Source organism: Lepidochelys olivacea (genome assembly GCF_965140295.1).
Source record: "Lepidochelys olivacea isolate rLepOli2 genome assembly, chromosome: 5".
Lineage (NCBI taxonomy): Eukaryota > Metazoa > Chordata > Testudines > Cheloniidae > Lepidochelys > Lepidochelys olivacea.
Window position 1 is genome coordinate 6,010,649 of NC_140415.1, and position 14,168 is coordinate 6,024,816.

General features: G+C 45.4%; 1 protein-coding gene across 2 annotated transcripts in view; it reads left to right on the forward strand.

Moving 5' to 3' along the window:
- The first annotated feature begins 151 nt into the window (after positions 1–151).
- Positions 152–14,168, forward strand: part of KIAA1328 — a 268,352-nt gene continuing 254,335 nt past the window's right edge. Inside the window, exons 1-3 of one of the 2 annotated variants that reach the window (XM_084628573.1) lie at positions 152–260; positions 4,363–4,398; positions 6,571–6,710. In XM_084628573.1, coding sequence (XP_084484699.1) covers positions 209–260; positions 4,363–4,398; positions 6,571–6,710 — 228 coding nt within the window. In that variant the 5' untranslated portion in view covers positions 152–208. The remainder of the gene's footprint in view (positions 261–4,362; positions 4,399–6,570; positions 6,711–14,168) is intronic. The other variant, XM_084628572.1, reaches the window with a different exon arrangement.

Here is a 14,168-nt window from a genome sequence, read left to right on the forward strand (position 1 = left end):
TGGAGTTCGCTGAGGACCGCTTTCCCTGGGCCAGAACGTAGGGAGAAATACAGCTCCCAGAATGCACCGCTCTTCCGGGTAAGCGCACAGACTCGCCCGTGCCTTGGCTTCTCTCGGCGGTAGCAGGACCAAGCTGGGGTCGGGGAGCCAATGGGCTGCGAGCGCCGGGGGCCGGCGGGGGTACTCTGGGAGTGGCGGTTGTTTCAAGATGGCGGATGTGGGTGCTGGGGTCGGAGGAGTCATTTACTGGAGCAGGGACAGTATCCTTCGCGGAGCGCTTAGGCGGCAGCGGGCGGGGGCTGGGCCGTGGGGGCAGAGCAGAGGCCGGGCGAGGCTGAGCCTGTAGGAGACAGGGGCGTGGGGAGACGGGGGGGACGGGGACGCTGAGCCTGTAGGAGACAGGGGCGTTGGGAGACGGGGGGAGGGGACGCTGAGCCTGTAGGAGACAGGGGCGTTGGGAGACGGGGGGGGACACGCTGAGCCTGTAGGAGACAGGGGCGTTGGGAGACGGGGGGGGGACACGCTGAGCCTGTAGGAGACAGGGGCGTTGGGAGACGGGGAGGGGGGGACGCTGAGCCTGTAGGAGACAGGGGCGTGGGGAGGCGGGGGGGACGGGGACGCTGAGCCTGTAGGAGACAGGGGCGTTGGGAGACGGGGGGGACGGGGACGCTGAGCCTGTAGGAGACAGGGGCGTTGGGAGGCGGGGGGGACGGGGACGCTGAGCCTGTAGGAGACAGGGGCGTTGGGAGGCGGGGGGGACGGGGACGCTGAGCCTGTAGGAGACAGGGGCGTTGGGAGGCGGGGGGGACGGGGACGCTGAGCCTGTAGGAGACAGGGACGTTGGGAGGCGGGGGGGACGGGGACGCTGAGCCTGTAGGAGACAGGGGCGTTGGGAGGCGGGGGGGACGGGGACGCTGAGCCTGTAGGAGACAGGGGCGTTGGGAGGCGGGGGGGACGGGGACGCTGAGCCTGTAGGAGACAGGGGCGTTGGGAGGCGGGGGGGGGGGGGACGCTGAGCCTGTAGGAGACAGGGGCGTTGGGAGGCGGGGGGGGGGACGGGACGCTGAGCCTGTAGGAGACAGGGGCGTTGGGAGACGGGGGGGACGGGGACGCTGAGCCTGTAGGAGACAGGGGCGTTGGGAGACGGGGGGAGGGGACGCTGAGCCTGGAGGAGACAGGGGCGTTGGGAGACGGGGGGGGACGGACGCTGAGCCTGTAGGAGACAGGGGCGTTGGGAGACGGGGGGAGGGGACGCTGAGCCTGGAGGAGACAGGGGCGTTGGGAGACGGGGGGGACGGGGACGCTGAGCCTGTAGGAGACAGGGGCGTTGGGAGGGGGGGGGGGACGCTGAGCCTGTAGGAGACAGGGGCGTTGGGGGACGGGGACGCTGAGCCTGTAGGAGACAGGGGCGTTGGGAGATGGGGACGCTGAGCCTGTAGGAGACAGGGGCGTTGGGGGACGGGGGGGACGGGGACGCTGAGCCTGTAGGAGACAGGGGCGTTGGGGGACGGGGGGGACGGGACGCTGAGCCTGTAGGAGACAGGGGCGTTGGGAGACGGGGACGCTGAGCCTGTAGGAGACAGGGGCGTTGGGGGACGGGGGGGACGGGGACGCTGAGCCTGTAGGAGACAGGGGCGTTGGGAGACGGGGGGGCCGGGGACGCTGAGCCTGTAGGAGACATGGGGGCTCGCGGCTCAACCTGTAGGATGGTCCGGTGGTTTGGGTGTTAGCTTGTGGGAGACCTGGGTTCAATTCCCTGCTCTGCCACAAACATCCTTGGTAAAATGGGGATAACACTGGTGGCTGGGTGGGTATGTGTGTGTGTGAGGATAAATACACTAGAGATTGTGAAAAGAAAAGGAGTACTTGTGGCACCTTAGTACCAAGTACTCCTTTTCTTTTTGCGAATACAGACTAACACGGCTGTTACTCTGAAACTAGAGATTGTGAGAGGCTTAGCTACTATGGTGATGAGGGCCATATAAGTACCTAAGAAAGGAGACATAGAGGCTGAGGGCCCTCAGCACATGGGGAGGTGTACACGTATTGTGTGTGTTTGTGTGTAAAGACCCTGGGGTTGTTTCATCTCATGGGGAGGAAATATAGGGATCAGCCTGTGCTGGGAAGAGTGTCCTGTGCCAGCCTGTCATATGTATGGATGGAGTTGGAGGAGAATCTCAGCCAATTGTGGCAGTGGGGGTTGGCATATATGTACATAGTTGTGCGTTATCTCAGTGGGAGTTCATCTGAACTGTTCTGGGGACATTGGTAGGGAACACACAGACTGAGAGGTGTCTTAGCTTGGAAGGGTGCTCCTTCGCTGTAATACAGTGAATGGCCCTTGGAGGTGGTTTTGCTGGCTCATGCACCATACCTAGTGCCACAGCACTGCTGCTTTATAGAAATGTTGGTTGCTGCCATGACATTGTTATTTTAGTCTAAGCTGTGTATGGTGAGGAAAAAGTTGTCCAGTGGGTATCTTGATCCCAGCAGTGGCTTCTTGGATCAAGATGGTACATAAGGATAGCGACTTCATGTCTCCCCTGCGGGCCACTGCATTCAGCATATGCAATTGCCTCCGTTTTACACAGCTCTCAGCAAGTTGCCAGTGTTACTGCTTATCTGGGCAGAGTTTATGCGGTGGTGTTGTAGCTGTGTTGGTCACGGGATATTAGAGAGACAAGGTGGGTGAGGTAACATCATTTATTGGGCCAACTTCTGTTGATGAGAGAGACAAGCTTTCAAGGTACACAGAGCTCTTCCTCAGGTCTGGGAATGAGAACGATTGTTTGTAAACTTTGCCCTGCAGTATATGAGACCCAAACATTGTAGCCAAAGAATATGAAAGTGAGACAATTGAGGAACATAATTGAGTTTCATTGTCCATGACCAGAGAAATGCGAAAAATAAACATCATAAATAGTGACACAAGTTGGACTCCTGCAATTCTTTCAATCAAAGATAGGGTTAATAATTTATGCTGCAAACAAACATCTTTACCTCTGCTTACTGACACTGTCTCTTTAAAGAGACAAGGTGGGTGTGGTAGTGTCTTTTATTGGTCCAACTTCTGTTGGTGAGAAAGACAAGTTTTCGAGTTCACACAGAGCTTATATGTGACCTGAAGAAGAGTGCTGTGTAAACTCAAAAGCTTGTGTCTCTCACCAGTAGAAATTGGTCCAAAGAAAGCTGTTACCTCACCCACCTTGTCTCTCTAATATCCTGGAACTGACACAGCTAAAAGAAAACTGCATACTGTCTCTTTAAAGAAGAGACTCTAAAGGCCACACCCTGCTCTGGATTATGCTGTTTTTTGTGCTCTTATCTTTAGACTAATTTATGCGGGGCAGGGGTTTTGGCCCTGTAGGCACTATTGTAATATAAATAATATGTTGCCCAGTGCCAGGTGCTTTTAGAGGGCTAGATATAGTAAATTGTATTTATGATTGTGACAACCAGTTATTTGAACATTTCTGAAATAGCTTTCTTCACAAATAACTGCTTGAAACCAAATCTTGATCTGCCTCAACAAATACATGAAAAGTCCCCAGATGGTTAACTTTCATCTGTCCTTTGAGGAAAGATCAGCTGAAAATGACCAACTTCCTTTTAAATCTTTGTTTCCTTTTAGCCTAATGGTCTTAATCATGTACCTTGTGCACTGTGTAGTCTGTTGTGGTATGTGGTTCAGTGTCAGTGTGACTATATACATAAGTCTCAGCAATTTGCCTTCCCTGTCTGTTCCCAAGAGATTCCTTATATAATGTTAACTTAGTCTAATTCAAATAAATATTGTGTTGCTTTATTACCTTAATACTTGGAGTTGCAACTGGGGCTGGTCCCGTGAATCTTTTGTAAAGATGACCTCTGAGATGATCTTTAGATGAAAGCTAGTACTGTACATACAAAGCAAAGGAGTACTTGTGGCGCCTTAGAGACTAACAAATTTGTTGGAGCATAAGCTTTTGTGAGCTACAGCTCACTTCATCGGTATGCATCCGATGAGGTGAGCTGTAGCTCACGAAATCTTATGCTCTAATAAATTTTAGTCTCTAAGGTGCCACAAGTACTCCTTTTCTTTTTACGGATACAGACTAACACGGCTGCTACTCTGAATACTGTACATACAGAGTGCATATGTTAGTATGTGTCTTCTTTTGAAGTCTGTGTTCGTGTTTTGTTCTGGTCAAGTTTGTCATGCATTAGATGCTTTCTAAATGGTGGAGAACCATAAATGGCACCAGGTCAACAATCTTTTTTGCAAATCACAGATTTAAAGGTGCATTTTCATATTTCTTTTTGTAGATCTCAGCTTGGACTTTTTCTCTTTGATTTGTTTTCCTTTAATGAAATTGCATACAGTTTCTGATGAAGAACAGCCGATGGTGTATGTGCCAGGTATGATTTCCTAATAGTTGTAAATGACACTTCGTCCAGTGAAACATTGCCGTGATTTTTCAGTTTTGTATTTTTCAGTTGCACATGAGACTGTAGAGCCTGCTTGTGTTGGGACATAAAGGATTATAGTAGAGGATCTATGGCTCACTGATTATAAAAGTATACAGTGGAAGATTAATTGTTTTAGGGACCCATTCCGATGTAGCCATACAGCACAGTTCTGTCTAATCTGTGGTGTAGGCTGAATCTTAATTGTGTCCCTGTTAAAAAAGTGAACATCTCTAAATGCTTGAACATCTCATAGCGAGGTTTGGGGCAAGATAAATTAAATGCAGATAGATCCAGTCTATATTAAAAGATGGAACTGTTCTACATTTAGTTTAGATGACAGTATTAATTGTCCCAGAATTTATAATAATATTAACTGTTTTCAAACACAGAGCCTTAAAACAAGTATAACAAGGTTGTGTCCTTGCCTGATCCTAAAAAATATGCTGTAACACATAACATGAGTGAGGTAGGTGTGTGTTTACAGAATTGGGCTGCAAACTGCATTGAGAAACCATGTGATCTAGGTTGACTTTTTTTTTTAATAAAACCCTAATTATGCAAGGTAGAGGGCCTATGCTACGGCTGAGATAAAACATGGCTGAATGTGATTGTAGCTAGTATGGTTCAAGCCCAGGTGGTGACGGGACCTAACAGTCTATGATGTGGAAAGGAAAGTTTATGATTTAGGATAACTTTCTGGATTTACAGTGGAAATAGTTCATAATGCAAACCAAAAAATATCAGACAACTTTAGGAACTCTGTCCGCTCTAAATGGGGGTGAGGAGTGGGATGTGAGAGGGGGATGGGAAAGCTTCTAAACAAGTTTTCTCTTTTTAATTACTGATTCACTTTTGAAATCTCCATACAAAAAATAAATGTACCAAGTTTGCTAATTTAAGTGAGAAATATTAAAACTTCCTGGTACCTCTAAACAGTGATAAAAATTTGGTTCTTCAGGCTCTGAAGACCTTGTCTTCGTTGGAATGGTCAGAGCTTACTACATAGTCATTGGCAGTGGAGATGAACTAATGTTAGCAGTGGTGAGAGATTTTTTTACAAAATCTCTGTAGTGTTCACACAGTAATCAGGGTGCTAGCCTAGGACTTTGGAGGCCTGGGTTCAGTTCCTTGTTCTGCTACAGATTTCCTTTGTGGCCCTGGGCAAGTCATTTAGCCTCTCTGTGCCTTGGTTCTCCATCTTTCAGGTGTGGTTAATGGCACTTCCCTACCTCTCAAGGGTGTTGTGAGGATAAATACGTTAAAGATTGTGAAGCATTTTAAGATGTGCTGATGAAAAGCTCCCAGATAAGAGCCAGGTATTGTGGTTACCCATAAGTTTGACATGAGGAACAAACAGCCTTAATCTTGGGCAAAAATATACAGCAACAGTATATATGTTGGCTTGGCAGAATTCATTTTTTTTAAAAATAATTTTAGATGGATAATATCAATGTTTATTTTTAAGCAGTTTTAGATTTTTATTGATTTTTAAATTTTCAGAGTTGTGAGTAATTATGGAGGGGTCAGACACTAGTTAATGACAGATGCTGAGATTCGAAAAGTTAGTTTTATAATTGTTAAAACACAAATAGTCAACATCACATGTCAAAATATAGGAAGTAAATACCTTAAATCAAACTCTGAGTTTTCAAGCAGCATTTATTTTTACTTAACCTCTCTGTATGTTTTGATTATTGTCAATGGAACTATTTTTTCGTTTTTTGTGTGTGTGTATGGTGAAATTGACATTTACCAATTTAAAAAATCGAATCCTTCCAAGCCGAAGTATCTGTAAAATGTGAAACATCAAAATGTCACGTGAGCGGTGGTGACATTAGCCTTATTTATGATGCCTAATTAGTCCTTATTTACGGTGTTATTACAGAAGGTCCTTTGGTTTATGCTTTGGTTTGTGCAGTTATAGGACAGAACTAGTAGGTGTGTCCAAGTCCATAGGTTATTTTGGGAGCATTTGCAGAGTTTATTTTGAAGTGTGTGATAGGCTTCAGCTAGTGCTATCCATCTCTTTAGGCTCATTCCGTATTCATCTAAATATTTTGTGTGGGGAGCTTGTAAGAGCAAACTAAGTATCTCCTCTCAATGTCTGTTTTCCTTCTATAGGAATTTCTGCAGAAGGAAATTTAAGAACAAGACATGTGGTCAAGGGTCGAAAAAGCGAAGCTAAGCTGAAGGTCACTGGAGCTGCTCCTTCTGTTTCCATGGATTCCTTTAAAAGCACAGGAGACCCAACAGGGCAGCAGGTCAGCAAGCATGAACTTTTCTTATTCTGAAGCGTTCAGACAAATAGTAGAAAAAGTTGTAGATAATCATTACTTATCACTGACTTTTACACCATTGCAAACTTGCATGATGGCTAGCAGGCAGCAATAGAAATGAAGCCTCTTCCTAGAGGGGCCTGCAGTCTAAAGACAGGGCAAATATATGATATGAATAGAGTGCAAGTTGGACTGTGTTCAACATGTATTGTTATTCCCATACAGTTCTATGTACAGTAAATCTTTGGTTAGCTATGAAATAAGCTATAAAGCACCCAGAAGACAAGAGAGGAAATAGTGATCCAATCTAGTCAGTTGGTTTCACTTCTCAAACAGTATCTTTAATTTAAAATAGGAAATAAGAAAAGTTTAAAGACCTACTAGGTCACCTACATTATTCTCCTACCAATAGAAGATTGTTCCCTACAGTATATTGCAAGACAAGTTCCAAAGCAGTGGGACTTCCCTTGTGAGACTATCCCATAGTCTAATAGACTTCACCATTCAGAACTCTATGGTGAGATGTGTTCACCTGTGGAACATTGATAGTAATATTTTATTTAATGCCTCCTTTATCAGTCACTACCATCCTCCCTGTCACTTAGATCTGGGATCTAGCCATTATACTTTGTCTAAATCTTGTCATTTCTTTCTGCACAATATCTTTAAGATCCTGCATTCCTACTACCTCACAGTTAAGCTCTCATCTAGGCCTTCATTGTCTTGTATTTTGACTACTACATCCCCCTCCTCCTGTGTCCTTAATAAATGCCATCTTGCCCCACTTATGTCCATTCAAAATGGAATTGCAGAGATTATTTTGCTGGCTCACTGCTTCAACCACATTCCCCCTCCCCCTTTGCATCCCTCTACTGGCTCAGTCTTTTCCACATCAAATGATAACTAAGGCTAAAAATTTTTCATTGTTATTTTTAGTAAAAGTCATGAACAGGTCACAGGCAATAAACAAAAATTCACAGAGCCTGTGACCTGTTGGTTACTTTACTAAAAATAACCGGGGACAGGGCTAGATAGGGGGAAGAAGTGGAGTCCCATGGGGGGGAGGGACTGATAGGCTGAGCCCCCCACCATGGCAAGGAGCATAGCCCCGACTCCAGTGGCTGCAGCAGCGGGCACAGCCATGGGGGACATGCAGAGCTGGCCCAGCTGAAGTCCCTGCCAAGCCCCAGCTACTGCAAGCAGGGGTGACGCATACATACATTGTCCTGGGAAGCCGCAGGGGGGGCAGCCCAGCCAAACCCAGGACGCTGCGGGGCTTTGGCGTGTGGCCCCATCTACTGCCCATGGGACGCCGCAGGGCTGGGTGCATGGCCCGGGCTGCAGCCCCCAGCCTGGCTGTGGCCCCCAGAGGAAGACGCGGGGCTGGGGCTGCAGGGTCCTTGTTCCAGCTAGCCCCGTTGTAGGACACAGTCCTGCCGCCTCCTCCTGAAGCCCTAGAAGTCACGGAGGTTCAGCAAAGTCACAGAATCCGTGACTGCCATGACTAAATCGTAGCCTTAATAATAACTACTTGTTTTACCTTTAAGGCCCTTCATGGCCTATCCCCACCCTACTTATCACTACTTATATGCATTTGAGCTTTTAACTCCTGCCTGCGCTCTGCCAGTGATGCCAGTCTTGACTGCCCAGTTTTCCAACAAGCACTTCGGTGCTTTCTCCCGTGCTTCCCCTTATACATGGAAGCTGCTCTCGATAAACACACACAAGGTGAGCTTGTTCTTCAAATCCCTCCTTAAAACTCTCCCCTGCTGTGTTTCTACAGAATGCTTGACAACAGTTAGGCAGCTGCTGTGCTGTGACCATTGCTTCTTGTATTGTCCATAAGTCTCACCTTGTGTTTCTTTCATCTTATGCTTAGATTGTGAATTGTTTGGGGTGGGATTGTCTTTTTGTTGTGTTATACAGCTTGCAGCGCTGATCGGCCTTGACCCCCCCCCCCTTGACCCTCCTAGCTGTTCCCACTATATAAATAATAATAATAATAAAGAGGGATGGAAACTAGGTCATAATCTTTTTGCAGTGGGCTCTCTTGTTGTCTTGCCTTGGAGAATCCTTATGGAGACGTAACAATTCAGGCTTATCCTTTCCATGATAAAGGAAAAAGAAGTCTCATGATATTTTACTTGCTACAGTCAGGTGAAGTTTTGCAAGGTTTCTTTGCTCCTAGAGTCACGATGGCCACTGCCCATTGCGTCAGAGGTATTAAGTATCGAAGGAAGAACTGACCCCTTTACTTTGATATATTTCAGTTATTGGTAGTCAGAGGTGAGATGCCAGAACACTGCATTGAAAAAAATGAATTGTGTTCCCCTCTAATATGAATCCTAGCAGAGGTGACTTGATCTTTCATAATTCACATATCTGAGTATTCATAGCAGATCTAGGTATTCATAGCAAATATGATGGTGTATGGGCATATTTTTATGAAGGACTTTGGGATTTTGGGGGATGAAAGATGCTGTATAAATGCAAAATACTAGCCTAAGGCCATGTTTTGCCCTGACTGATTCAATAGAGTTGGACAAGATGTAAACCTGGGTAGAACTTGCCCTGTATTTTCATTTGTGTGTGGAGACAATGGCCTTCTCATTCTTTTTTTAAAAGGTAGTTATACTGTTAAGAATTCTGGACCTTGATGTGTGTTGACGTACAAATCTGAGGTGTGGACTATGAATGTGCAAAGACAAGCTTGTCTGGCTCCTTCTTCATCCCCTAAATCCACCTGTGTCACTGCAAGCAGTGCAGTTTACGTGGGCTTGGGGGATGCCTTCATGGTCTGTGCCACGCTGTGGAGTAGGGTTGCCAATTGTCTAATCACACAAATCCAAACACCCTGCCCTGCCCCTTCCCCAAGGCCACATCTCTACCCCGCCCCTTCTCTGAGACCCCACCCACTGCTCACTGTATCCCCCCTCCCTCTGTCGCTCGCTCTCCCTCACCCTCCCTCACTTCCACCAGGCTGAGGCAGGGAGTTGGGGTGCAGGGTGCAAGCTCTTGGAGGGAGTTTGGGTGCGGGCTCTGGGCTGGGGCAGGGGGTTGGGGTGCAGGAGGGAGTGAGGGGTGCGGGCTCCAGTCGGGTGGGGCTTACCTCAGGTGGCTCCCAAAAGCGACAGCCCATCCCTCTGGCAGCAGCTCCTCGGCGGGGTTGATCAGGGGGTCTTTGCGTGCTGCCCCTGCCCACAGGCACCGCCCCCGCAGCTCCCATTGGCCGCAGTTCCTAGCCATTGGGCGCTGCGGAGTTTGCACTCAGGTCGGGGGCAGCGCATGGAGACCCTCTGCCCCCTCCCCAGGGGTTGCAGGGATGTGCTGGCTGCTTCCGGGAGCGGTGCGGAGCCAGGATAAGTAGGGAGCCTGCCTAAGCCCCGCCGGACTTTTAGCGCCTAAAGTCTTCTGGTTTGGCTTCAGTAGCCTCTGGGCGTTAGAGCCTGATTCTGGGAGACTCCCGCCAACCTTACTGTGGGGTAGTCAGATCAAAGGAACCTGCAGCCTGAAACTCAAAGTTTTAACAAAGGAAATGTATTTAATTTAAATAAAAATTAAAAGGCTATGAATGAGGGTCATTTTAGAGCTTAGGGTGTGGAATAACATAACTCTGCATAAGAACATCGCCTGTCTTTCTATTAGGTTACTTACAGTAATTGTATTATTAGATTTTGAACACTGGTTTGAAACAATCTCAAGATTGAAGGGCATGTTTTCTCCTTGGTGTGTACACTCAACTCCCATTACTGCTAACAAGGAGACAGAGAAGCATTCACTGTCCGGGAAGGTTAAACTTGTTGTTGTTTGCTTCATACTTTCAACACTTATTCTGTCTTGTACTTTGTAGTAAATTTGCCCCAGTTTAATTGTGAGGTCTTTGAGGGTGGGACTATTAAGTACGATGTACACTTAGTAACACCCATAATTCACAGATGTATAGATTTCAAGGCCAGAAAGGACCACTGTGATCATCTGGCCTGACCTGTATTGCACAGGCCATAGATCTTGTCCAGAATGATTCCTTTTAAATGAGACCAGATCTTTTTAGCAAAAACATCCAATCTTGATTTAAAATAGTCAGTGATGGGGAATCCACCATGACACTCGGCAATGTTCTCTCTAATTTTTTCTATCCATGTGTGGAATGAATTTTGCTATGTGCACCAATATCGAGGTCATGTGCGCCACCAGTAGAAAGAAAAAACCATAATATATATTTTTAAAAAATTACCACAGGGATAATTACTTCAGGTAGGACGGGCTAGGCATTTTAGAACTCACTGTTCAAAGAATTAAATTTATGAAAGGCATAGACCAGTCTAGAAACTAAAATAACAGCACTTTGAAAGAATAAAATTACAGAGAATATATATGCATTGCAGGAAGTACCAAGAAGTAACAACAACAACACAAGTATATGTTGGGAGGTAGGTGAGTGAGAGAGAGAGCTAGCTAGCGAGCTAGCTGCTGGGGAGACCGTGTGCTGCCTCTTTAAGGCACTTACTCACCAGAAGGCTCCTTCAGGCCGCAGCAGCTCTCCTGCTCCTGAACCCTGGCCCCCGTCCCCTGCTCTGCAGAGATGGGGTACATGGGTGGGGGGAGGGGGACACCATGATATCAGCGCCCCTGTCTGTCCCTGTTCCGCACAGCAAGCGGGAGGGTCCCAGGAGCAGCTGACCAAAGGCTCCAAGGCAGAGGGCAGGAGCAACGTGGCTGCAGAGTAGCACGGGGCGGGACACCTGAACACGTGCTGCTGGATGTGTGCGGCTCTGCTAATGAAATGCGTGGCACTTGATTCAATTCTGGGAGGCCATGCGACCTCGCAGCGTAGAGGGAACACAGACCCTTGGTAAATCGTTCCAATGGTTGAATAGTGTTGTCAAAAATACATGCCTTCTTTCCAGTCTGAATTTTGTCTAGTTTCAACTTCCAGCCATTGGATTGTTTTATACCTTTCTCTCTTAGATTGGAGATCCTATTATTAAATATTTTCCCCCCATGTAGGTACTTATAGTCTGAAATCAACTCAACCATTAACCTTCTCTTTAACTAAAATTAATTGAGCTCCTTGAGTCTGTCACTATAAAGCATGTTTTCTAATCCTTGAATAATTCTCGTGGCTCTTCTCTGAACCCTCTCTAATTTATCCACGTTCTTCCTGAATTGTGTGCCCCAGAACTAGACAAAGCAGTGGTCACACCAGTGCCAAATACAGAGGTCAAACCACCTCTGTACTCCTACTCTAGAATTCCCATGTTAGTCCCTTTGGCCACACAGTCACACGGGGAGCTCATGTTCAGCTGGTTATCTACCATGAGCCCCAAATCTTTTTCAGATTAGCTTCTTCCCAGGATAAAGTTCCCCATCTTGTACGTATTGTCCACGTTCTTTGTTCCCAGATTATACATTTAGCCTTATTAAAATGCATGTTCTTTGCTTTTGCCCAGTTTACCAAGCATTCCAGATCGTTCTGAATCAGTGATCTGTTCTCCATTATTTACCACTTCTCCAACGTTTGTGTCATCTGAAGACTTTATCAGTGATGATTTTGTTTTCTTCCAGGTCATTAATAAAAATGTTAAATAGCATAAAGCCCAAGAACCAATTCCTGTGGGATAACATTAGAAACTCACCCATTCAATGGTGATTCCCTGTTTACAGTTACATTTTGAGACCATGTGTGCCATGTTATTTTTATACCTTTTTGGTTTTCAGTCAAAATATCATGCCTTACAGAAGTCCAGATATATTACATTAACTCTATTACCTTTATTAACCAAATTTGTAATCTCATAAAAAAAATCAAGGTCAATTTAGGTCTTTTCTCAAAATAAACCAATGTTGATTGGCATTAATTATATTACCCTCTAGTTATTTATTAATTGAGTCGTGTTTCAGCCATCCATTATCCTTCTGGGATCGATGTCAGACTAACAGACCTATAATTTTCCAGATCATCCCATTTACCCTTTTTAAATACACCTCTGCCCAGATATAACACTGTCCTCGGGAGCCAAAAAATCTTACCGCGTTATTGGTGAAACCACGTTATATCGAACTTGCTTTGATCCACAGGATTGCGCAGCCCGCCCTGTCCCCAGAGCGCTGCTTTACCGCGTTCTATCCAAATTCGTGTTATATCGGGTCGCGTTATATTGGGGTAGAGGTGTATTGGCACAACATTAGCTTTCTTCCAGTCTTCTGGAACTTTCCCAGTGCTCCAAGACTTGTTGAAAATCAACATTAGCAGTCCAGCAAGCTCCCTCAGGCAGCTTTTTAAAAACTCTCAGATGCAAGTTTTCTGGGTCTGCTGGTTTAAAATTGTCTAACTGTAGTAGCTGCTATTTAACATCCTCCTGAGATACTAGTAGAATGGAAAGAATGTTAGGTTATATGATATGACTACATCATCTGATGATGATCAAGGTTTAGAGCTCTCCAGTCTTCTACTCAAGCATATAGGAACCTGCAGGTTTTATTACATGTATGTAAAGATCTAGCACACTGAAAACACATTCTTGAGTATTTGCCATTACTTCCACTTAGTTTGATTTCTATTTTATTACTACCAAATTCTCGGAGTAAATAATTTGGATTAAAAATAATACAATCTCCACCTCTTCTTTGGATCGCTTTCTATTCCATATAGGTTCTTATAGTGAGCTCATCACTGTAGTATGAGAGTACCTGGCACAGGCCTTGGATAACTCAATCACTAGCTGTATAAAGTTGTTCTTTTACTAAGTAAGGGCAAACTTGGAGTTCAGTGGAAGAACCCATGGAAATATCCACAATTATATTCAGGCTTTGCAGAATTCAATTTTTTAAAAAAAATAATTTTGATGGATAGTGTCGCTCTTTAAGCACTTATTTAGATTTTTACAATTTAATATTCAGTTGTGGGAAATTATGTACAGGTCAGACACTAATTATTTAATGACAGCAGATGTTGAGAATCAAAAAGTTAGTTTTATAATTGTCAAAGTACAAAGTGACAACCTCACATGTCAATATACAAAGTAGATACCCTTAAATCAAACTGTAAGTTCTCAAATGATGTTTTCCTTGCCTATCTGTAAATTTTGATCATCGGTGGAAATATTTTTTCATTGATTTATATATGCATGGTGAAATCAACATTTACCAGTTCATAATCTAATCCTTCCAAGCCTAATTATATGCAATGACAATAATAGTGATATGCTAAGAATGGACTTTTAAACTATAAACTGTGTATGCCCTCTGGTGGACATGGATACCAATTGCATCCATTTATTTAGATGAAATATAGGAGTGGACTGTCTCAGAAAGAAGATGAGAGCATGGCAGATTAGATTTAAAAATTATTCTTGTTTGTGGGGCAAGGTTGGCAGCGATTGAGAAGCAGTTGAGTATAGTGTAGATTTTAAATCTAATAAAAAAGAATTAACACTGGCTAGT